The sequence below is a fragment of the Ictalurus punctatus genome, unplaced genomic scaffold (assembly GCF_001660625.3).
Source record: "Ictalurus punctatus breed USDA103 unplaced genomic scaffold, Coco_2.0 Super-Scaffold_100058, whole genome shotgun sequence".
NCBI classification, from domain to species: Eukaryota; Metazoa; Chordata; class Actinopteri; order Siluriformes; family Ictaluridae; genus Ictalurus; species Ictalurus punctatus.
In genome coordinates, this window is record NW_026521089.1 from 219,127 (window position 1) to 245,288 (window position 26,162).

At 40.1% G+C, this 26,162-nt stretch overlaps 1 protein-coding gene across 14 annotated transcripts; it reads right to left on the reverse strand.

The window, feature by feature from the left end:
- Positions 1 to 7,430: 7,430 nt before the first annotated feature.
- Positions 7,431 to 25,821, reverse strand: LOC108262719 (myotubularin). 14 transcript variants are annotated; one of them, XR_008394871.1, is made up of 10 exons: positions 25,723 to 25,820; positions 25,493 to 25,627; positions 24,509 to 24,562; positions 24,290 to 24,405; positions 21,247 to 21,325; positions 21,034 to 21,134; positions 20,785 to 20,928; positions 20,205 to 20,533; positions 19,762 to 19,921; positions 9,649 to 10,874 (listed from the first exon to the last, which is right to left on the reverse strand). XR_008394871.1 is itself a non-coding variant. In XM_053679020.1 (5 exons), exons 1-4 carry the CDS (start codon positions 11,259 to 11,261, stop codon positions 8,307 to 8,309), a joined length of 342 nt encoding a protein of 113 aa, XP_053534995.1. In that variant the 5' UTR covers positions 11,262 to 12,369; the 3' UTR covers positions 7,431 to 8,003; positions 8,305 to 8,306. The 14 variants fall into 14 exon arrangements, 3 of the variants coding, with proteins under 3 accessions (XP_053534995.1, XP_053534997.1, XP_053534996.1); XR_008394870.1 differs by having other exon boundaries at positions 20,755 to 20,928; XR_008394874.1 differs by having other exon boundaries at positions 20,755 to 20,928; positions 21,240 to 21,325.
- Positions 25,822 to 26,162: the final 341 nt, after the last annotated feature.

Below are 26,162 nucleotides of genomic sequence, written 5' to 3' on the forward strand. Positions count from 1 at the left end.
TAGGGTGCCAACCTGTTGCAGGGCACAATTGCACACACACTCTCACACACTACGGATCGTTTGGAAATGCCAATCATCCTACAACACATGTCTTTGAATTGGGGAGGAAACCAGATCACCTGAAGGAAACCCCCGAAGCATGGGGAGAGCATGCAAACTCCATGCATATGATAGTTGTTGTTGTTGTTATTATTATTATTATTATAATTATTATTATTATTATGAGGATCCCGTTGTGTGCTGGAGACACTTTTCCAGCCTGTCTCTCTACCACACCTTAAAGCATCTTAACATCACAGGACAACAAATGAAAAGAACTATCAGGAACACCACAGAGGCTGCTGAGAGAGCTTCAAGAAGGCTCTGGAGGGTTATCAGCAATTTGGACACAGGCCAGGTCCAGGGAGTCTTAGGATTAAAGACCCGAAACACCCAGTGGCTCCAGGTCCCATCACTAATGTGTCCAAAAGCACATTGCAAGATGTTTGAAAAAAACATAATATTAATAATAAAATTAATTAATTAATTCCATAAAAATCAGAAAAGTTGACTGGACTAGAAAAAACATGCACAATGACCATCCAAGCTGTTTTTTTATTTTATTTTTATTTTATTAATTACATTATTTTTGCAGACCCAGCAGATACAGTCAGGTTCATAAATATTTGGCAAAGTTATTGTTTTTAAAAATATATATTTTTACCACAGTATATTGGAGTGGAAATAAAATATCAATATTCATTCTTTCATTCCAACTCCAGTATACTGTGTTCGACAGCTAAAATAATAACTTTGTCAAGTAACGAAGAGGAAACATTAGCATTGTCTGTACACCAAAAAAAGAGAACCTCTATGTTATGTTAGTATCAGGGTACTGGTATTGCACCTCCCCATAGTCCACCTCCTCTGTATTAAAGGTCATTTTAGATAGCAACTATAGAAAATATAGTAGTTTTAAAAAACAACACCCTACTACACACACGTCTCCTCATGCTGCAAGTGCACACTGGTTTTGGCCTAGTAGGGCGAGTAAGGGAAATTGAACACAGGTTATTGGGAAAAAATAAAATGTAAAGCAAGGCAATGCTCCTAAGCATACCTCCAAAGTTGTAACGAGTTGTAAAGACAACAAGGTAAATCTACTCGAGTGGCCATCAAAAACACCCTGACCTGATTCCCAAAGAAAATTTGTGGACTGAAGTGAAAAAGCATGTCTGAGCAATGAGGCCCTCAAAACAGTTCTGTCCAGAGGAATGAGCACAAATTACAGCAAATCATGAGAAGCTTGTGGAAGGCTACCCCAAGTTCAATCAGTGAACAGGCAATACCACTAAACACTAACAAAGTGTATGTAATTACTGTAATCATTAAGCATAACTTTTAATAATCTGTCATGTACATATGTTTATAGTTGAATCATTTTCAGACATGGTTTGGTAATTCTAGACAACATGGTTCAGGTTAATTGGGAAAGACTAGAAATACAGTAAATGAAGAAGGGAAAAGTGAAGGGATTTACAGGAAGAGATGCATGAAACACCTCACACCTATGGTTAAATGATGGGTTGGTGGTTAAATGATGGACTGATGGATTTTATGTGTATTAAATGGTGTTTTTATGAAACATCATAAGCAGGGAAATGAGGTAGACTGGGAAATATAGAAGTAGCCTACTACTTATTTGTGGAGGCGGGGTTTGGTTGAACACCAGTTTGTGAATGGAGGGCGGAGCCAGGGAAGAGTGAGTGGTAAGGATCTACACCTGTGCAGGATTTTGTAACAGGTGTTCTGTGTTTCAATGAGCAGGATAAAAGGGGGAGAGAGGGGACAGACACCACAGGAGACCCACGTGTCTAGATCTGTGCATAGTGAAATAAAATTCCTGAAAAGAGACAGAAATATTGAAGGAAAATAAAGAACTGATTTTTGAGCCTGCTTCCCATCTCCTCATTTTCAGTCCACCCGTATGCAGAGATTTTTACTTAGTGTACTGTGTTCATGTAACCATAGAGATTAAAGCTGTTTATTTTTAAATCCACATTCATACCCAATCTTTTATAGAATTCACTGTAAACAGATTATGTTAAAACACACACACAGAGTTAGAAAACGCCATTAAAATGTAAGTAGCATTTATAATTTATTTCTTGCCATACCAGCATACCATAGAATAAAAAAGTAAAATAAATTAGAAAATAAAACCAGCATGAATTCTTAAAATGTATGTACACTAAATAAAACTCCTTGTATATTCAGTATTAGGCCTATTAAGTAATGTTCTATATTTCTCAGTCCACCTTATTCCACTGCTTCTTACAATGTTTCATAAAAACACACACTGTAATGCACAGAAAAATCCATCAGTGCATCATTTAAGCATGCAGCCATTATATCCTTTTACTTTTCCTCTCTCCACTTATTGTATTTTATGACTGACAATTAACCTGAGCCATGCTGTCTAGAATGATCAAACCCTCTGGTAATTTCCAAACCAAACTAATGTTCTGCCTCTTTTGTTACAGTAGCACACCTTATACAGTGGCTTGTACTGATATTATAACTAGAACACCACCATGAGATAATTACTATTAACTTTATGACTTTAGCAACACTACAGTTCAAAAGTTTGGAGTCACTCAGAAATTGCCTTGCTTTTGAATAAAATCTGAATTTTTAAAATAACATTGATCAGAAATACAGTCATTATTATAGCTGGATTTTTAAGGGAATATCTACATAGGCATGGAAAGGCCCATTTTCACCAACCAGCAACTCCTGTGTTCCTGTGGCACATTGTGTTAGCTAATCTGACATTATCATGGTAAAAAGTTCATTCATCATTAGAAAACCCTTGTGCAATGATGTTAGCACAGCTGAAAACCGTTGTGCTGTTTAAGAAAGCCTTACAACTGGCCTTCTTTGGGCTACTTGAGAACCTGGAGCATCAGCATTTGTGGGTTTGATTACAGTCACAAAATGGCCAGAAAGAAACAGCTTTCTTCAGAAACTCATCAGTCTATTGTTGTTTTGAGAAATGAAGGCTGTTCCATGTCAGAAATAGACAAGAAACTGAATATATCTTACAAAGGTGTGTAGTAATCTCTTCACAGAACATGACATGAATGAAGTTGTTACTTCTATCATGCAGTTCCACTGCAGTGGCTTAGTAGGTGGCTTTGTACTCTACCTATTTGCATTAAAGGAATTAGATATCATTTTATATTAACAATATTTTCCCCTTCACATATTGAAGCCATGGATTTCTAATAATCTGACAATTATATGAGTGTACGATATTGACCCATAGAGTAGATACAAGTAAAAAGCAGATGCAGTTTGTCAACTTTGCTCATTTATTTATCATCAGTAACCACTTCATCCTGCTCAGGATTGAGGAGGATCCAGAGTTTATCCAGGATTAATGGGCAGGAGGCAAGAATATATCTTACATCAGTCCATCACAGGAGACCACGGACACACACAGACACAGAATCACAGACTCATTCACACCCTGGGGCAAGATAGCATAGGAGATCCACCAACCAGTAGGTCTGTGTGGTGGGAGAAAACCTGGAGGAATCCTGCACAGACGCAGGGAGAAACTGCAGTTCCACATAAACAGTATCCTGAGCTCAGGATCGAATCAGGGAACATGGAGCTGTGAGGTAAACTGGTCTACATGAACCATACTCATACACAATATATGGTAAATCCACTTGGAGGAAGGAGTGGGGATGATTCATTCATTAATAATTATTAGGGCTGCAACTAACCATTATTTTCATAATCGATTAGTTGGCCGATTATTTTTTCGATTAATAGGATGGGGCGGGGCAAACTTTCAGTACCATTTCATCTTATTTGAAATAAAATCCACAAACTGAGTGTTACTTCAGACTAAAACTTTACACAAGTGTTTGTCCAAAACAGAAAAGAACCCAATACACACACACACACACACACACACACACACACACACACACACACCAGAATGTATATTATTAATTAGGACTGTAGTTTAATTCAGTGCTTTTTGTGCAGCCATGAAAATAATGGATAAATACTATAAAATAAATATAAAATTTTGTGTTTGAATTAGACATTACAGATCTTACTCGCGCTACACATCTGTATCAGCGTGTCTACACCGCGCGTGATCGCAACGCGGCCTCGTTACTAACACATCACTTCCGTTATAATAAACAACAGAATTTACACTGCAAGTGTGCCGATACAGTAATGAATGACAACAGTAAGCATTTTTGTTGGGAGGTCACACCTCAATAATTTTGCGATCGTCAGTGTGCTGCAGCCCCCTGATAGGCATTTTACAATTTCTGACCTTTTTTTTTTGGCCCATTTTCCTGAATTGGAGAAGCTAATAATTATGCAAACCTTATATAGGATGTTAATCACTTTAAGGTGTAGTGTTTATATGTGGTGTTCTCCCAACAGGTTATTTTGTAGAACTTGAATTTGTTTGATAACGAGCTTTGCTTTCATTGGTTGGCTTAAAGGAGGGCGGGATCATGAGTATTCTACTTTTTTCCCCTTCTTCGCACTCTTTTTGATTATACTGTTCTATCTGCTTTTCATGCACAAGTATGTCCCTGTACTATTAAGGGGAAAAAGTGCATGTGCAAGGAGATGTACTACAAATATAATCTAGAATATAAACTTACACACATTTTTAACCAGACAACACCAGAGACTGTCAAAATGGCTGACGTGGCCAGTTTTATCCATGTTGGGCAGAAGGATAGACTGTTATCGTAACCATAGTGCAAAGTGTGAATGAGCGAGCAAAAAAACACTGATAAGACCGATTTGAAAACTTTCCACGCTTGACCTTTGTTGATGTGAGTATCTCAGCCTGCTATGGTACTATTTGATGATATCTTTTCATGTGACAACACTGAAGAAATGACACTGTGATACAATGTAAAGTGTACAGCTTGTGGAACAGTGTAAATTTGCTGTCCCCTCAAAATAACTCGACACACAGCCATTAATGTCTAAACCGTTGGCAACAAAAGTGAGTACACCCCTAAGTGAAAATGTCATTTTACAGTTCAACAAACTCTCCTCCAGCCCCCCAGTGATGAGCCGCCCACAGAAGACAACGTGGTGTAACCTGTGATACATCTCCCAGCCTGAAGAGGGAGCACTGCTCAACGCATACATGCTCTCAGTGGGGGGAGGGGAGGGACATCTGCTTTGTGACTAAGTCAAACTTTCTGTGAATATTTAACTGTTTGTCCTCATTCTCACTAATACGACTGTTTACAATATTATTCATATGAAGTTGGAAACTGTGCAGAGGTTTAATGTGTTTCTAACTGAAAGTACAAACTCTGAGACAAACTATTCATGCATTAGTGCTGCTCCAGCTTTTTAGTGTCCATCACACTTTTGTGTGAAAGCATCGCTGTGTGCACTATTAATCCAGAGTCTGTGATTAGATTATCCACATCATGTTCAAATAAATATTTCTATAGGAAACGCTTTAGAGCAGGGAAGCCTTACTGTAGTCCTGTAAGACTACAGTCCAGTACAGTTTGGGAATTTTCCTGAATCACACCCGATTTAAGTCCTCGGGTCATTAGGTAGGAGTGTTAGATGAGAAATCATCACACTGTGCATGATCACAGGAATTCAGGACCAGAGCCAGGCTCCCCTGATTTATAAATTAATTGTTGATGACCTTAAAGTAATTCCCAGTGAAGATTTATCATCTTTTTACAAGCATCCTTTTCACATTTAAGAAAAATATAAATGTGATTTGTACATTTGTGCTCTGCATTTCTTTCAGAGACGTGGGACTGAATTGTTGTGTATATAGGCAGTTTTTTTGTGCTCTGAAATTGACCGGACTTTTGAGAAGATAGCTGCTCATGGTTTAATTCACTTTTAAAAAGGGACTGACAATATGAAGTGAGCGTACGTGTATCAAAAGGTGGTTGTGTTGAAGAAACCTTGTTGACCGATCTTTGCTAACTTGCTCTGTGTGTGTGTGTTTACTGGTACAACAGTGGTAGTAGATTTTCAGAGCCGAGCTTACAGTAATGAAGACGCTCAAGTGTACTTGTTTGGAAGATGTAGAAACTCGAGTCTTACATGTTAGCACAAACGTCTTTTTCCTTTATTAGGGAATTTGTGATTTGTGAAATGTGCTTTGCGTGTTATTCATGTTCAACTGGTTGTATCGGTGTATCTTTATGTACACTTGTAGCAGTGTAGCTAGAGTACAATAGATTTCGTTAGCAGTCATATCAATGGTCATATGAAGTGTTTGGGCTTAGATTTGGGTCTTTTTGAATCATTTACACTCTATGGCACCTTTTTACGGTTTTGCTGTATGGGCTGTGTTCCAATTGATCCGTGTTTGATCATTTCCTCCCTTCGCTCAAACATTGTGTTTGAGAAGGCCTTCATAGTTGAACGGTTGTTTTCCTCAGCTCTGGATTTAGCTGTAGGGCCCAGAGGTTTTTGGAGTTTGAAGAGGAGGCAATAAAAGATTTGGAACACAGCCCTGTTTTCCTTTCCGGGGTTCCCCGGCTTTTTCCGTCACCAGTCACCTCCTAGCCGAGCTCAATTCTGCTGCAGTTTTTTAGCCACAAGCTGCTGGTGCTTGACTTCTGAGGCCTTATCCTGTTAAGCGGCCGCACTATGGCAAAAAGGAGAGTTCAGTATGCTGACTGTATGAGCTTCAGTTGAATGTGTATGTGGTCGAACTCTTGGTAGGACAGTCCAGTATATTACAGACGAACACAGACAAAAACATCCACAAGGCTTCTACTAAATATTGTTGAATGTCCGCTCGTATGCAACTCTCCAACAATGTCCTATCGAGAGTTTCAGTCGATGTTTATAATCTAACCCAATGGGATTTTTTTACTCTGGTGTAATTTTCTTGACCATTTTAACGCAGCATCTCTGGTGTTACTTTTGTCAAAAATGTAGAACACCAGAGACGAGGCAATGACGACGTGATCTCGTTCCTTCGTGTGTTTTTGCCTCAGATTCTGGCGACTGTTCAGACTCTGTTTGTAGCGAAATTTCAAATTCACAAATGCCTTGAACAACGTACATTTTCAACAATCCGTTTAAATCGACTGGTCCATTTCCGCTGCACGGTGGATTTGAAGGATGCACTGTGATCAGTGTGGCGACGTCTGGGAATCGAGTTACTGAAAAGGCCACGAGTTGGAGGGTACATTTAGTTTCTAAGGACATCTGGGCTCTTGGTGTCTTTTGGATAGGAACTGCAAAACTTTTTCTATAAGGGTGAAAACAGATGCATGCTTAGATTCTTCAGCTATAGACAGTTTATCTTGCTTACTGCATTGACGTATGAAGTTTGGACGGGTTCTGTAGAAAGAGATTAACATTAAGGGGGAAAAAAACAAAACAAAAAACAAGACTGAAAGTGAATTTGTCTTGAATTGTTTTATTAATTTTTTTCCATTCGGCTGTCAAAAGCTTCTTCAACTTGGCCACAAATCTAACAAAGTCAGGTACATTGTCAAGTATTGCCCCAAAATACCTCTATGGTAGATGGATGTGCTCACTGATCACTTGTACATGTGCTCATTCATACAATTATCCAATCAGCCAATCATATGGCAACACCACAATGTACAACATCAAGCAGGATCAGATGAAGAGCTTCAGTCAATATTCACATCAAACACCAGAATGCAATCCAGTGATTTTATCCGCGGCATGGTTGTAGATTCTAAATGGTCTGGTTTGAGTATTCCAGAAACTGCGGCTCTCCTAGGATTTACACACACACACACACACACACACACACACCCACACACACACTTGTGTGAAAAACATCCGGTAAGTGGCAGTTCTCGGGGTGGAAACACGTTGTTGGCGAAAGGAGAATGGCCAGACTGGGTCAAGTTAATAGGACGGCCATGGTAACATCAAATAACCTCTCTTTACATACATGGTGAGCAGAAAAGCATCTCAGGATGCACAGCATGCCAAACCTTGAGAACAGTAGAAAACCTCATTGATCCAAGATCCATTTTTAAGTATTAAGGATTTATAAAATGTGACACTAGGTTACTTCTCTATAGTTAAAAAAATTGCAAACAGGAATGTGTGTGTGTGTGTGTGTGTGTGTGTGTGTGTGTGTGTGTGTGTGTGTGTGTGCCCGCTTCATACTCATCCACTCCCTACTTGTGCCCGAGTGTATTCATTGAGTAAAGACAGTGTGTGCTCTTAAATGTATGTATGTGTGTGTGTGCGCGCATGTGTGTATTTAGACGGCAGTGTGAAGTGGTGTACCACTATGTGAGGAGGGAGAAGTATGCTCTGAGGATGAGGAGATGAAGCAGGATGACGTGGCCTCTCTCTGGAGCTCCTCCACGTTCTTCACGCAAAAACAGTAACTCTCTCAGATTCTGATGGAGCGGCATCTACATAATCAACAAAGCACACAAACATCAGTTTCGTTCTGGGACACAGATTTTCTAAATCATTCCATTCGCTTTCTATTTATTTATGTATCATTATTAAAAGATCAGTCATCAAGCCGGTGTAACCTTAATCTTTATCGCTAGCTGCTCCTGAAGTGTTTTGGAAATCGTTTCAGCCACGTCATGTTCACTCACCGTCCACTTTATTAGGAACACCTGTACGTTCATGTAGTTTTCTAACCAGCCAATCATGAAATATACAGGAATATAGAGGAATCACAAGAAAACTCCATTTCAACACACTTAAAAAAAAAATAATCTCACAATGTTGGATTTGAGTTTGTAATGCAGTGAGCACAACCAAGGAGTGCATTTTAAAAAGAAAACTACAATGTTGTTGAAGACTGAAACCTGTACCTACAAACTAGAACTGAAAATGGAACCACTGAAGAGTCAACAGTGTCAGAGATCCTCGTGTGTCCAGTTCCACTGTGTACGGCACTTTTTATGCTTACCGACCCATTACTCCAGCTTTTGTGTTTGTTTTAGCTTTGTGCTGATAGAAATGGTTTTGTTTTTTTAAAGCAAACTTGGTGTTAAAACCCAGAAACATCTAGTAATAAAAAGTGACATTCATCATGTGTCTGAAGTGACACTGTTCAGTTATACAAGTAACTGGGTATTTTGGTATATATTGGAAACACTATTTTTGAGCATTTCCCCAGAATTTCACAGAGTGTGGTTTGCAGTATAAGCACCTGAGGTCTCATGCGTGGGTTCCAGCGCACATAATAACCCACCCAGAGCTCCAGATGTGCGAGACTGGCCAGTGGATACAGCACCTGGTTTTTACAGTCCACATAGAACGGGTTAGTGAAGTCCTCCGGCTGACTTAATGTAGGACCACAGTGACCGTTTTACCCTGTACTTCCTAAAAACAAAAGAGGGGACACAGAGAGAGAGAGAGAGAGAGAGAGAGAGAGAGAGAGAGAGAGAGAGAGAGAGAGAGAGAGAGAGCGAGCAAGAGAGAGAGAGAGACAAGTCATAATACACTTAGACAAATTCATTTCCATTCAGAAAAATCAAACAGGCTGGAAAGCCTCCGTCCATTAGTGGAGAAATGTGGAGCGTATCTTTTCCATTCTCTCCTGCTCACTGCTGTAGAGGAATGTACCAAACAGGCAGCTGTAGGGGCGATCCAGGATGGGGATGAGAAAAAGGTCTTTGAACTCAGAAGCAGAAGGAAACTGAAAGAAAGAACACAAACACTGGGTTTAACAGTGTATAGTAAGATGCTTAAATGTGGATCTGCACAATAACGCCTGAACAGATAATCAGTCTTTGTTCAGTACGGAAATTATATTTAATTCTTACAATTAGAGTCCTCTTCAAAAGTATTGGAACATCAAGGCCAATTCACTTGCTTTTGCTGTATACTGAAGACATTTGGGTTTGAGATAAAAGACGAATATGAGACGATAGATCAGAATTTCAGCTTTCATTTCCTCATATTTACATCTAGACGTGTTACACAGCTTAAAATATGGCAGCTTTTTTGAAGCCATCCTATTCATTAACTGTTCAAAAATACTGGAACGAGTGACTGATGTTTTTTTCTTGCTGGCCAGGTGTACCTCGTTAAATGGACTTTAAAGAATGAATAGCTCTGAATGTCTTCTCTTGGTTTGAGCCCTGGGTTTCACCTGTGGAGACAGCATTTGTTGTTAAAAAGAATAAACCGACATGAAGACCAGAGACCTGTCTATGGGAGAAAAGCAAGCCATTTTGAAGCTGCGAAAAGAGGAAAAACCGGTCTGAACCATTGCACAAACATGGGGCATAGCCATAGAACAATTTGGAATGTCCTGGAAAAGAGAGTTAGTTCTCATTATGATCTCTTACTTTATAACATTAAAATAAAACAATAGTTCCCTCACAAGCCTCTCTTTTTTCCCCCTAACTCTTGAAATTAATAAGACTTGCAATGTTACTGAGAAACTGGAAAGTGCAATGTCCTCTCTGCCGTGACACTGGAGACTACTTCCATAAAACTTCCATAAATAGATAACTTATAAATCTTAACTAGATCACAATGATCATACGTCTTTTTCTTTAAGTGACATGTTTATAATATGTTTACGATTAAGCTTAGAATATGTATTGCGTACGCCATACTAGACCCTGTCAATGAGCTGTTACTATAGGAACGAGCACATCACTATAAAGCTGTAATTTCCCTTGCAGCTGGAATCAGAATCTTGCTGTTCCAGAAATGTCTCCAACGCCTTCTGACCAATCAGATTGGAGAATTCAACAGTGTTGTGGTGTAAAGCATCAGTAGCTGACCTGTCTCATCATCTGCCACACACAGTCGATGAACTGCACAAAGAGAGGGGATCGTTCCGAGTTGGCGTGATTCTCATCTCCAAGGCCGACACGCTGAGAAACACACAGAGAGAGAAAGATGGGGTTAAATATACATGCGTTCACGCGCCCACACACAACCACGCCCTCACTGCTTATACGCACCGAGGTCAGCTTGTGTCCGAAGCTGATCCACTCCTTCTCGATCAGTACCTGGAACTTGTGTCCGAAGCTGAATCTAACTGATATCAAATTATTGTGAATTATCTATATTTTACACTTTATTACCCCATATCTATCAAATTTTATATATATATATATATATATATATATATATATATATATATATATATATATATATATATATATATATATATATGGTAAATCGTGCACATTGGAGCAACTTCATCCCGACCTTTGTCTGCATTCAGGGGTGCTAAGGAGCTCCTCGACCATGCCCATGCCCAATGTAAGTTACATTTTCACTGGTGCTGGCGCGTCTACCGAGTTTTGGGAGTTTTCAGCCATGTTTAGGTCCTTAAAAACGACAAGAATGCATGAAATAAACAATAAACACCAGAAAATCAATAGGGCCCTGCACCTCCGGTGGTCACCGGAAGCGCTGCACCTTCGGTGCTCTGCCCCAATAATAAACAGCAGATCCAATAGGGCTTTGCAGCAGCGGTGCTCGGGCCCTAAAAAGCAGAATAAAGCACCAATAGAAGACACAGAAGCACAAAAGCGCAAAGGCAAGTAAGGATAATTACAGAAACGGTTACATTACAGAGATCCCCACAATGTGATCCATGACCACAGTAACATGACAAGAAGCTTCACCTCAGACCAGTCACCAATTGTTGTAGGAAGGTGAAAGTGGCTGCCTTAAAATATTTTTACCTCAAAGTGATTTGTAGCGCGCGCGCGCACACACACACACACACACGGTGGAAAGGGTGTAGCATAAATCATGCAACTATTGTGGGGAAAGAGGGGGGAAAAACCCTGATACTTTGTACCTGATGCATCATCTTTTATAATTGTGATTAATGGTCCATTAGAGAAGAAAAAATCCATTCCATTCTTTGATTACTTATTTGGCATACAGTGAATATTCACAGTTTAAGGCCATGTGGAACAATTTCCAAAATGCATTTAAATGGGGTAAATTGTGTACATTGAACCGAGAGTACTAGACATGTTTGCTAAAAGCAACACAAAGGCTTTATTCACACTGCAGGAATTTTATATTGTGTGTTTAGATTTTTTCATTTAGACAGAGTGTTCAACTGCAAATTTGTTCTGGTGAATGACAGGCATTCAAAATCTTTCTGCAGAACTCTGTTGAAGATTCTGTACATCAGAGATTCATCTGAACTTCAACAAAACATTTCACATTTATAGAGTTCTGTCTACGTTCATCAAGTAATCACATTTATAAGTTTATTTATTACCTCTCCCCTCTGTTGGCTCAAATTTAGCCTATTACCCAAAAACACTTAAAATTCAACATAGAAACCAACACTCACATCTACCTCTGAGCCCAGTTGGAGATAGAAAAAAAGACACCAGCCATGAGTGAGAAGAAGCAAGGGTCTAGATTTATTGTTCCGTTCCACCACACGAGATCCACACCGATGAGAATTCTCAGAAGTGATGAGCTTAAGCTCCTGCATATCCTCCATACTGTCCTGCATATCCTACTATTCTGTTTTTTTATAGAGAGTTTCTCTATTACAATAAGATTATTAAAGTTATTCATGTGTGTGTATGTTGTGTCTACTTGCCCGCCCTTGACTGTACGAGCGTGTGTGTGTGTGTATTAGCACTCCTCAGCTCAGCTCGTATACCTCTTTTTGACTTTTTTGACTACTACTGCTCTTAAAGATCTTTAAAGTGTAATTCCAATTTGTCAATGTCCGCCTAATCCCGCTTCTATGTGTCTAGGTGCCCGTCTTTTCTTCTTCTCCCCTTTGCTGGATGCTAGGTCTCCCTTATGTTTATTTTATGACATTTTTTATCCACAACACCTCCCTGATGGATATTTACACCCCCCGTTGCCTCAGCAGAGGAAAAACCATCATTGAGGACAGCTCTCACCCTGGCTCTGATCTGTTGCCCTCAGGGAGACGTTACAGGTGCATCAGAACAAGGACTAATAGATTCAAGCATAGTTTTTTCCCCAAAAGCTATAATCATTCTAAACACACATGTACTGATTTCACAGTATAGGTATATAGTGTCTCAGAACTGTGCATTTTATAGTACCCCCCACTTAACCATAGTTAAGAGCCAAATCTCCACCATTCTGAAAGCATAAAGTACGTATTCATGTGTAAACAAACGTGTTTTATCTATGGAAAATAAATGAACATTAGAACAGATTTACTTGTCTCTGACTGAACAAAGCAGGCCATATTAAACTGGGTTAAATATACAAATCCACACAGTTCACCAGTCCAATAGAATCTGTACATCACATTAGCAATACTTCTGCTCTGTTTAGACCCAGAAAATATAAAATACTTACTTTAGTATGAAATTTCTGTCGAGTGTCTACCATGGGGTCGGGATTTACGGTCTGTGAACACGTGCTGATTACACGTGCAGGAAAAGCAACCCACACGTGCAACCCTGACCGAGTGAGAACGACTCAAACGATTCAAGAAGAGGATTCTGAATCGGTTCATTTAAAGAATCATTACCAAAGCCGCTTATCTTACTTCGATGGTTTGATAACAACAGCCCGTCTTACAGAGTGCTGCAGGAATGAGTCGTGAAACCCAGAAACGATTCAGCGTATTAGCACTTCCGTCAATGGGGTTTTGGGTTAAATGCCGGAAATAAGGTCTGTGGTGAACACAAACTCAAGATGTTTTTACGTTTATCTCGACACACAGCCTAGCGAGAGACTTTTTATTATTTTAAAGGTACATTTCCTGAAGAAAATGTGAGTGGTGCTTGCCGTGGCAAAATTCAGATCGGGTGCCAATACTTTTGAGAACTGCCCGTGAAGGGCGCCAATAGTTTTGAGAGCTGGACGCATAGGGCGCCAATAGATTTGACAGCCGGACGCATAGGGCGCCAACAGATTTGAGAGCTGGCTGCGTAGGGCGCCAAAAGATTTGAGAGGCGGACGCGCAGGGCGCCAATACTTTTGAGAGGCGGAGATCTAAAAATAGTAGTGATACACAAGCTTGGTTGCAGTCGTGTTGATTAAGAAAAGCTACAAGGTTACAGATGTGAGGTTCTGACCTTTACGGTACAGTGAGGATGAGCAGAACATCTACACAGCATGGAACTGTGAATAGACTCAGTGTCTGTGGACTCGTGTACACACAGTTTGGTGAGATTATGCTACAGGAACAGTCAAAATACACCATGGCCTTGAATGTTTTGGCCCTGTCGTAAACACTAAACAATCACAACTACTCTGTTGAGAGCGAGAAATGACCTCACAGAGTGGTGCGTGTTGACGTCCATTTTATATAGTTACTGTTTCTGATAGAAAATCGATCTCCCTCGCGCGCTCTCAATACTGCACTGTAGCAGTGTGGGACAGAGACCCAAACAGCAAGGTGAAAATGATCTCTCTGCAAAACATGCGTAAAAGTCGTTTAAACAGATTACACAGGGTCTCTTTCTCCTGCAAGGGGTATGTCAACTTCAGACCAGAACTATATACCCACCCAGCTACCAACACGCACACACACACGCGTGCACACACACTAATTCAGCCACTTAAAAACAGCAAGGACTTCAATAAACAATTAAAAATAGACTATAATATGAACATTTTAACAAATTAATAAATAGCGCAAAAAACACAGCAGTTAAAACCCTGTAAATACCCTCCTTTATCAAAAGTCTGCTCTTGCGCCCACACTCTCGCTCTGATGCCAGCTGGAGCCGCCTCTTCATGGACCCCTCGACCTCCATCTCTGCAGCTTTAGCCGTGAGGAGGTTTCTATGAACTGCAGCTTTGGAATAAAGCAACACATATCGTACAGTCATTATGAATCTTAAGCATTAATTACACTTATACCACGGTCAGTGTGAATACTGGATTCTGATTGGCTGGAAGGTGTGCATTATACAGTGAGGGAAAAAAGTATTTGTTCCCCTGCTGATTTTGTACGTTTGCCCACTGACAAAGAAATGATCAGTCTATAATTTTAATGGCAGTTGTATTTGAACAGTGAGAGACAGAATAACAACAAAAAAAATCCAGAAAAACGCATGTCAAAAATTAAAAAATAAAAGACACCTGGGAGCCAGAAATCTTTCTGATTGAGAGGGGGTCAAATACTTTTACCTCATTAAAATGCAAATTAATTTATAACATTTTTGACATGCGTTTTTCTGGATTTTTTTGTTGTTATTCTGTCTCTCACTGTTCAAATAAATCTACCATTAAAGTTATAGACGGATCATTTCTTTGTCAGTGGGCAAACGTACAAAATCAGCAGGGGATCAAATACTTTTTTCCCCTCACTGTAACTGTTTATTGCACAGGTAGTTCCAGCCAGTTTGATCACCGTGATCATTCCTAAATCTTATCACACTACTTTATCTCTGTGTCTGATTTACTTCAGACAAAATTCCAGATCTAACCACCTAACTTATGGAAATTAAAGTTTATTTTAAACTACTTTTTTCTTTCCAGTTTCATTTTTATTGAACATTTCTCCTGAACACGTCTACATGTCAGCTGAACATCACCTTTTCTCTTCTCTCCTCCCCTCCCTTTCCCAAGGAAAACAAATTGAGCAACACACAGCAGTAAACATTCACAGGTTTTTCTTCTTTTTTCACTAACAAAGGAAAACAAAATTAAAAATGCAGAAAACCCGCCCCCCGCCTCATCATGGATACCCAATAACTGTCGCTGGTTATAAAGATATTGTAAAATCCAACAACAGGCACAAAAATTTAAGTGGGAAGTGTCTAACTCCATAAAGTATACAATAAAGGGATGCCCTTTATAAAAAAACTTGTCCGTACAACCATTCATCCTATATGTTATTTTCTCGAGTTTCAGAAAAAACATCACGCCCTTTAGCCGCTGGGAGATAGATGGGTATTTAGCAGACTTCCACTGCAACAGTAGGGAACGTCTTGCTATAAGGGATGTGAAAGCAAAAACATCCTTTTGTATCAAGCTCAATGGAACTGAGGCATCAGGAATCCCAAATACAGCAATCAATGGACAAGGATTTAAATCTACCCTGAGAATAGTGGACATGATGGTAAAAAAACAGTCCAAAAACCATGGAGATCAGGGCAGAAGAAAAACCTATGGCCAAGATGACAGGGAGAGCCATGGCATTTATCACACTTGTCCTCTACGTCCGGATACATCACAGAAAGTCTCGACTTGGACAGATGGACTCTGTGTAAAACTTTGAACTGGATGAGTCCAAGACGAGCACAGGAAGTGGTAGACTGTACCCTCCCTATAGCACGTTCCCAACACCCCTCACTTATCTGTACTCCTAACTCCGTTTCCCACGCATTCCTAACTTTGTTACACGACTCACTACCTAACGCCAGAATGAAATCATAAATCCTAGAAATCATTCCTCTCTGATGTGGATTGTTTGAAAACAAGCTTTCCCAAGCCTGTTCAGGAGGCACAGAGGGGAAATCAGGAAAACATCTAGAAACGAAATTCCGAATTTGAAAATACCGAAAAAAAATGAGTCACAGGGAGGTCATAAGAGTATGCCAGATTGGCAAAGCTATCGAACACACCTTCGTGATACAGATTTCTAACTTGTTCAATACCCTTGTCATCCCACACTGAGAATGTGGAGTCCAAACACGATGGAGGAAATAGATGGTTGTTGACTAAAGGACACAAAGAGGATGCACCTACAAATTTAAAGCGCCGTCTAAACTGATACCAAGTCATAAGTGTTGAGGACAACTATATTATCAGTATATAGGGAGAGTTTTGTAGGTAAAGAGGAGTAAAGTAAAGCAGGTAAAGAGGATTCCCTACACGACAATAGTGCCAATTTAGACCAAGAAGATCCAGGAGATTTAACCCAGTAGCAGAGTTTATGGATGTGCGCAGCCCAGTAATAGAATTGAAAATTGGGTAATGCAAGTCCTCCACTAAGTCTACAAAGTCTATAAAAGTACTAATTATCTTAGCCAATGAATCGAAGAATGATTTTGGCAGAGAAAGAGGCACTTGCTGGAACAAGAAAAGAAACTTCGGTAATATATTCATTTTGACGACAGTGATCCTGACAATTAGAGAAAGGGGTAAGTTACCCCAATCTGAATGTTAGATTTAACCTTTGAGATAAGGGGAGTGAAGTTAGCTGATGAAAGACTAGATAGAGAACGTGTCACGTTGATACCTAGGTATTTAAACCCTTACTGACTAAATCGAAACGGTAAATCTGACTGTTGGAGAGAAAATGCTGCAGTATTGACAGGAAAACAGTCGCTTTTATCCAAATTTAATTTATAACCAGAGACAACACCGAAGGACTCCAGAACAGCCAAGACAGCTGGCATAGAGGCAACAGGATCGGTTACATACAATAACAAATCATCAGCATATAGCGACAATTTGTATTCTACACCGTATAGAACTATTCCTTTAAACAAGGGAGAAGATCTTAATGCGATAGACAGAGGTTCGATAGCGACAGCAAAAAGCAGAGGGGATAAAGGACAACCTTGACGAGATCGTTTGTCTGAACCCTGGCATTAGGGGTTGAGTAAAGGAGGCTAATCCAAGAAATAAACTCATCCCCAAATCCGAACTTCCTCAAGACTGCAAACAAATACTCCCACTCAACCCTATCAAATGCTTTTTTCAGCATCTAATGAAATCACAATCTCAGGAAGCACTGCCGAATGCTTTGAATAAATTATATTAAAGAGCGTACGGGTATTGAAAAACATCTGACGTCCCTTTATAAAACCCTTCGGCTCTTCACATATAATATAAGGGATAATGTCCTCTAAACGAGATGCCATTACTTTCACCAACACCTTTACATCTGCATTAAGCAGAGACAGCGGCCTATAAGAACCACAGGAGGTTGGATCCTTACCCTCCTTAAGAAGCAGAGCTATCGTGGCTTGTGTCAGAGTCAGAGGCAAAGACACATTCCAAGGATTCGTTGAACACAGATAAAAGCAATGGAGCTAATTTTCCAATAAACATTTTAAACAATTCAACTGGAAACCCGTCCGGGCCAGGAGCTTTGTTAGATTGCATAGTTTTAACTGAATTCAAATTTCTTGAAGAGAGTGGGGAGTCCAGTTGCATGGCAGTATTCGAATCAATAACAGCGTTAAAAAGGTCTTGAAGAAATGCATTCACTTTAGTATCGTCTGCAGGAAATTCAGATTTATAAGGTGAAGAGTAAAACCATTTAAAAGTAGCATTAATTTCCATGGGCTCTGTTGTGACGATATTATGAGTGTTTTTAACACTAGGTATGAGACGGGAAGCGGCCTGTCGCCGTAGCTGACGTGCCAGTAAACGACTCGGCTCGTCGCCATGTTCATAATATGAACCAGGAGTACGTAACAACAAGCGCTCCGCCTCTTTAGTCGAAATAAGATTGAATTCTGCCTGTAAGTCGATTCGCTGTTTAAGAAGTTCTGGAGAGGGGTTCAACGCACATCTTTGATCGAGACTACTGATCGCAGATGTAAGTTCATTAACCCTAGCAGTGCGCTTTTATTTACAGAGAGTGGAGTAAGAAATAATCTGCCCTCTGATATAGGATTTAAGTGTCTCCCATAACAATGAATAAGAGGTGGAGTCATTCTGACTGAAGAAAAGAAAGTCATCCATAGAAGTAGAAATGAACTCACAGAATTCACTGTCTGCTAAAAGAAGAGAATTAAATCTCCAAGGCGGTGGGCTACGTTTATAAATAGAAAGATGAATATCTAATTCATGATCGCATGGTCAGAAATTACAATACCCAAATAGTCAGAAGAAACTACACAAGAATCAAGAGTGCTGTCTATAAAAAATAATCAATCCTCGAATAGGATTTCAATAGGATAGCACCTGGGAGAAGAAAGAAAACTTTTTAAGAGCAGAGTTACGGGATCTCCAGGGATCAACGAGACCGTTCTGACCCATAAAATCTGAAAATGTTTTAGACATAGCAGATTGATTCAGAGTACGGGGATTAGACCGATCAAAGTTTTGGTGAATTACACAGTTTAAATCTCCACCGAAAATCTACAGGTGAGTATTTAAAAAGGGAGATTGCTCAACAATCTATTAGCAAATTCCACATCATCAAAGTTTGGAGCGTGTACATTTACCAACAACACCTGTCTTTGCATCAGAGTACCAGCAACTATAATATATCTACCGTTCACATCAGCAACAACGTTAGTGGAGGAAAACTGTGACCTTTTGTCAATTAAAATAGCGACCCCTCTTGCTTTCGAATTAAAGTTCGAGTGGAAGACTTGACTCACTTTAATACTTTAAGACGTAGGTGCGTCTCCTGTAAAAATACTATATTGAAGTTTAAATGTTTCAAATGTATAAAATCCTTAGATGTCTTGACAGGATTACCCATACCTCTGACGTTCCAACTAATAAATCTTAAAGGCGTGCCTGTCCCAGCTATGCTGGGATCCATATGACTACTAACCATTTAAATAAAGTAAACCAGAGAAATATAAATAGCCAATTAGAGCCGAAGTGGGACCTCCCAAAGTTTATTTTAAACTTCTAATCAAAGTTTGCGCTTCTAAACCAATGACAGCTTTAACGTTATTAATTGTGGAAAGACCATGGTATAGGCGGGGTAATCCATGGCTAGGTGTGCATTAAACGATTTGAACGAGTGGTTCTTTTCCTCCACATCATGCATTAAAATCGTTTAATGCACATCTAGCCGTGGATTACCCCTTACATATCATCTGAGAGAGACAGCTAATTCTGTATGTAAACAGATATACTTACCAATCACGACCTCTCCGAGTTGGAGAGCGGACAGTGAAGTCTTTCCATTGACTCCCCTCCAATTGAGATTCTTTGCCAGGGAGTTAGCAATCACCCTCTTCAATATGCGCCAGGTGCAGTCACGCACATACACCCCGTCAATAAGCGCCAACCAGTTTACCTGAAACCGATTTAAAAAATAATATACACTAGTATAAAAACAAATAATTAATAAGCATGTATTGCCTCGTCAACTGTGTCAGTGCTTCTCACTACTCCTGCAGTTACCCTGCCCTGTGTGTTTTCCATCTCTACTAAAGAGTAGGTCATAACTGTTCCCTCATATCAAAGTGGTGTTCAGTGTTGTGCTTTGAGTACGAGTGTGTCACCTTGAGAAAACAGAAATGCTCTCAGTAGCTGTGTAATTGTGCAAGTAGTTGTTAACAAAAAGGAAAAAAACTCACCAGATTTTGCTTGTAATCTGGGCTCTGTTGCATCCTTTGCTCCAGACTACGCAGTTGAGGAAGGTCTTGCAGGGGCAGTAAATCTTCATCAATATCCAAAGGCTGCACCTGGACCTCCTGTTAGTGCACACACACACACACACACACACACACACACACAGGAGCCACAGCTTCTTTTTTATTTGTGCACTGAAAGTGAAAGAGGCGGAACAGACACCTCGGTGATATTGACGATAAAGACAGGGTTAGACGGAAGATTCTCCAACTCAATGGAGCTGCTCAGAACCCCGACAGGGCTCACTGACTGATTCTGAAAATCCACATTCACCCTGAGAGAGACACACACACACACACACACACACACACACACACACACACAGTGAGTGAGAGAGACACAGAGAGAGACCTGTAACAGAACAGCACTAATGTACAGAACATCATCTAAACATCACACTGTCTAGGGGATGTGGTCACATGACTACTCTCACTTAAAATGTAACCATGACTCATCTGATGATGCTCGCTGCAGTGTGTGTGTGTGTGTGTGTACCGTGTATATCTGAGGTGTGAGATACACTACCCCCCTGCCCAAGTCTCCACCTCTCCAGCAGGTTAAACGTTGACATGGAGAGGAAGTCTCTGCTGCGTGAGGAGGAGAGACAGAGAGACCTCTGGGAGAACGCCAGAACCTCTCATTGACGAGCGGTAGAACTCTACATAGGCCCTGATACACACAGACCCACAATACATGTTTACAGAAAATCACAATTAAACACACACACACACACACACACACACACACACACACACACAGTGGTGTCACACACACCTGGAGCTGTCAAAGGAGATGGATTTGATTTAACCACAGTGTCTGAAGAGAGACTGGAGCTGTTTATAGTAGAGGAATGCAAATGGAGGGAGATTACACACCTGAGAGAGAGAGAGAGAGAGAGAGGGAGGGAGAGAGAGAAATATTATTAATAATAATAATAATAATAATAATAATAATAATCCCCTAGTTAAATGGAAGCTGACTGAATACCACTATGGTGGTCCTGGGGTCGTTTCCATAGAGTTCCCTGGAGGAAGCAGTTCGGATAAAATGTGCCTGCAATTGCCACCTGAACAACGGAAACATCACTGATACTTAATAATAATTATTATTTATTTTCTGCAGGAGTAAGTTACACTTCTTGGACTTTGTCGTCATGGTGACAATTTTAAACTCTGCATTTGCAATTTTACTTTGGATGCTTGTGCTTCTAAGGCTGTGAATTATGACTAATATTTATATTTACTGTACATCAGGGGTGCCCACACTTTTTTGACTTGCGAGCTACTTTTAACATGACCAGTCAAAGAGATCTACCTACACTAAAAATGCTAAACATATTTATTTATATACTGCGTATACTTATATATATATATATATACACACACACACACATACACACACACACACACACACATACATACAATATATGTTCATGTATCTTGCATAACTGCATGAACCCTTATGGCGCGATACAATTCAGTACATTTTTGGTCATTACCTTACTCTGATGACTTGCACTGAATAGAATCAGCCAGGGTTGCATAGTCCGGACAGTAGCTGCTGGTAGCCAGCCTCAAGCAGGCCTCCAAATGATGATCAGTCATTGTGGAACGGTATTTGGACATAATGATCTTCATGAGGGAAAAGGCTGACTCACATAAATAAGTAGAGCCAAATAATGCAGTCAAGGAGGTGGCACATTTCCTCATGTTTGGGTACTTTTCCCCTGTGAGTAAGTTCCAGAACTGTCCATGAGCCCTGGACTTCAGCTGAATGTCAGTCTGTAGTTTCAAAATCTCATCCTCCACTTCAGACGAGTTCAGGTGAAACAGCGCTGCAATTTTCGATGCGAGTGAATCAACCTCAACATTGTCCCTAAACGGGTAGCACATGAATGTGGCGAATGCCTCCAATAAAGCAAAGTCTTGAAAGCATCTGTCAAACTCTGACCGACAGCTGTCAATCTGCTCCGTGTAGCGTGCAATGTTAAACTGCGCACAAGCCTTCCGCTGGGTCTCCAGATCTGACGCGAGGTTTTGGAAGTTCCCAAAAACATGGTGCTGCAGCTTTGAAAACAGAAGTTGCATTTTCCGTTTAAAGGCATTGACTGCCTTTAATTTTTGTCTTTTCCTTGCAGCTCCAAATTAAGTTGGTCAGATCGGTTAAAAATGCTCGGTTAAAAAAAGTCCAGCAACCACTGATCATCATTGACCTGGGTGTATTCTGCATGTTTAACAGCAAAAAGAAACTCGCTTATCTCCGGACAGAGCTCTCGAAATCTCTGCAGGAATTTACCCCTACTAAGCCGTCTCACGTCAGTGTGTAGCAGGAGCTGATTGGTCGTAGTCTGCCTTCTCCAGATGCGCACGGAACAGCCGTCTTTGAAGTGAACTAGCACGTATAGAACAGGCGATCTTTGTTTCAACATCCATGATCTCTTTCACGTTTAGCATTCTTGTGCATAAGGCTTGTTGGTGTATTATGCAGTTGTTGGCTCAAATTTAGCCTATTACCCAAAAACATTTAAAACTCAACTTAAAAGCCAATAAATACTCACATCTACCTCTGAGACCAGTTGGAGATGGAAAAAATACACCAGCCGTGAGTGAGAAGAAGCAAGGGTCCAGCTTTATTGTTCCATTCCACCACACGAGATCCACACCGATGAGAATTCTCAGAAGTGATCCCCCTACCCTGAGCTTAAGCTCCAGTATTTATACTGTATTTACACACTAGATAACCCATATGTTTCCAGAAAAGGCCTATTTCACTTACACATAGAATCAGAACCCAGGCATTTCTAATAACCCAGAAAATAAAAACCCAGCGTTTTGAATTACATAGAGAATCAGAAACCAGGATTCTCATTTACCTAGGTGGTCAGAAACCAGGATTCTCAATTACCTAGGTAAATAAAATGACGTAGACAAGACGACTAAACAACCGGGAGGGACCTTGGTCTTATCGTTATCTCGGGGGGGGCCGGTTTGACCCAGCCACCCTTATAACTGGCTCCTCATGGTTCTTTCTTAAAATTAAGGCCTTCCTTGCGAGCCAAGAACCCTCACCATTTGAGTCATGAGTAAGTTTACATTTTCCTGTATTTCTAGTTTATAATTTATTTTCATATTTGCACTATATTTCTTATTTTATATATATTTATACTACTTGAAAAGCGGTTTACTGTACTTCCAACTTCTTAATATCATTACAGTTCTACTGTCCTGCATATCCTACTATTCTGTCTTTTTATAGTTTCTCTATTACTATAAGATATTATTAAAGTTATTCATGTGTGTGTATGAGAGCGAGAGAGTGTGTGTGTATGTTGTGTCTACTTGCCCGCCCTTGACTGTACGAGCGTGTGTGTGTGTGTGTATTAGCACTCCTCAGCTCAGCTCGTATACCTCTTTTTGGCTTTTTTTGACTACTACTGCTCTTAAAGATCTTTAAAGTGTAATTCCATTCCGTCAATGTCCGCCTAATCCCGCTTCTATGTGTCTAGGTGCCCGTTTTTTTCTTCTTCTCCCTTTTGCTGGATGCTAGGTCTCCCTTATGTTTATTTTATGACATTTTTTATCCACAACACAGTGGTAGTTAAAGAAGTCAGGGAAAGCATCGTCTTCCCTGCACTTGGCAATGAATCCATTTGCACTGCTCAACCATTGACTGATATCAATTTGCACACTGGAGCTGGGTTTTGTCAATGAAGTCTTTAAAAGACTGAAAAATGTCCTCTCCCCACGATTTCGCTTGCTAGCCTTTAGCACTGGCGCACTTGATAGCACACGTGTGGTGAGAGAAAAGACGAGATCTCAGACTGGCTGCCCTGTACGTCAACTAACTACGTCAACTAGCGATCTACCTGCACTTCCTTTGCGATCGACCAGTCGATCGCGATTGACATATTGGGCACCCCTGCTGTATATATTTTGACCTGAAGAAAAAAGCCTCTTTATACACATATGCTGTTAAACTACACCTGCTCTACTCGTGTGTGTGTGTGTGTGTGTGTGTGTGTGTGTGTTACCTGCACTATGAATTTCTGTGCGTGCGTGCTGGTGTAGTCAGAGGGAAAAGTTTCGCTGATGTGCATGTTGAATTGTGACACTCAATTCTTTAGATCCTCAAACAACTCGGCCACCTCTAATACACACACACCAGAAATGATAGTTAGGGATCTGTGTCGAGAAGTGTGTGTATAGATGTGTGCGAGTGAGTGAGTGAGTGAGAGAGTGAGAGTCATAACCTCTTGTATCCGTTTGATCTGAATGCAGTTCTCTTTGCCCCACTCCAGCTCATCCTAAAACACACACACACATCAGTACCACTTTATTTATTTCTATAATCCAACACGTTATAATTCAACATAACTGTCACGATCTCCTGCCTCCCATACGCCGTGTACCGGTTTAATCTATTTCCTTATTTGGTCAGTGCTTTCTGTTCTTATTTCGATGTCCTCTCTCTGACTGGTTCCTATTTCTTAAATTGTGCACTCTATCTGTACTCTACACACTTGACCATCTAACACCTGGATATTTGAAGAGCGCACACACACACACACACACACACACACACACACACACACACACACACACACACACACACACACAACCTGCGTGAAGTTGCCCCCCCCCCACCAACACAAAACATCGGCAGGATAGTTTGTGCTGGTTTGTGCCGTAAAAATTTTCGTTTGTGCTGCTTCAGTTCTGGAGATATTAAAAGAATATTTATAGGTCATTCTGGGGTCACTCAAACCCCCACATGCTCCAAATTCACCCCAAATGGTCTCAATAATAATAATAATAATAATAATAATAATAATAATAATAATAATAATAATAATTCAAAAGAAGAGAACTATAGCGCCTTAACCCACACTGCGCATGCGCGAAGCCGGATGACTCAGCCATTAAACTAGTAAAAGAGCTTTAATTAGCCAGTGAAGCTAAATGTCGTTCTGCCACGTCCACTTATAAAAGTAAATCATGCAATATTCTCAGACGGGGCAGTTATTGACAGAGTGAATTCATCGTTTTAAATAGAATCAAAAATAACATCGACCTATTTGCTAATCACATTTCGAATAGCTTGCTCATTAATTACACTGCGCATGCGTGGACTGGACTGCCTCCTCAAAAGCTAGCACCGCTAGTATATTTGTATAATATTAACATTAATACTGAACCAGAGTGAATAAAAACAGTTTTAAAATGTTATTTCTCACTTCTCCTCCTCTTGTTCTTCTTCTCCGTGCGGGTGTGAGTTATATTTGGTCGGTTCCTCGGTGATTCGGTCATTAGTGAACCGAGCTCCGAGAGTGAATCAGTGCGCCGTCACCGCCTGCTTCATACTGATACACCTGAAACACAGGTGTTAACACTGTTAACTACACACACACACACAATACAGCAAAAAACAGAACGGGTTCGGTTACACAGAACCAAATAAACTCACTTTAGTTTGGGTCCAAACGGGCCAGAACTAACACTAACACCGCTTTCTGCTCCTACCTTCGACTTCTCGCGCTCGTGGTGACGTCACCAACGTAACGGACGTTGACGTAAATTTGAATCTTTGAGGAGAAAATAAAATAAAATAAACCCAAATATTATTTCATAAAAAGCTTCATTATTCTCTTCTTCTTAAACACGATAGAGGATAAGATATACAAATACATAAAAAAAAACAGCTTTATCATTATTTTAAATCAAATCCACTTTAAAAGTGCTCCTAATTACATTTTAATTAAAAATATACTTCATCTTACTCTTATTTAATTAAATTTTTTAAATTAATATTTAATTCATCGATGATTGTAGACGATTTGAGGTTTCACGTTCTTTGTGCTTTATTATCATAAATATACACTTTGTTTAAACTTTTGAGTTTGGACA

What these genes read in the sequence shown, in the direction of transcription:
- LOC108262719 (XM_053679020.1), bottom strand. Translation starts at nt 11,261, where the DNA reads ATGGGCATGGTCGAGGAGCTCCTTAGCACCCCTGAATGCAGACAAAG. An exon ending in TCGGACACAAGCTGACCTCG is followed by an intron (nt 10,875 to 10,964) that starts GTGCGTATAAGC and finishes TGTGTTTCTCAG; the next exon opens with CGTGTCGGCCTTGGAGATGA. An exon ending in TGTGGCAGATGATGAGACAG is followed by an intron (nt 8,436 to 10,781) that starts GTCAGCTACTGA and finishes TTGATTATGTAG; the next exon opens with ATGCCGCTCCATCAGAATCT.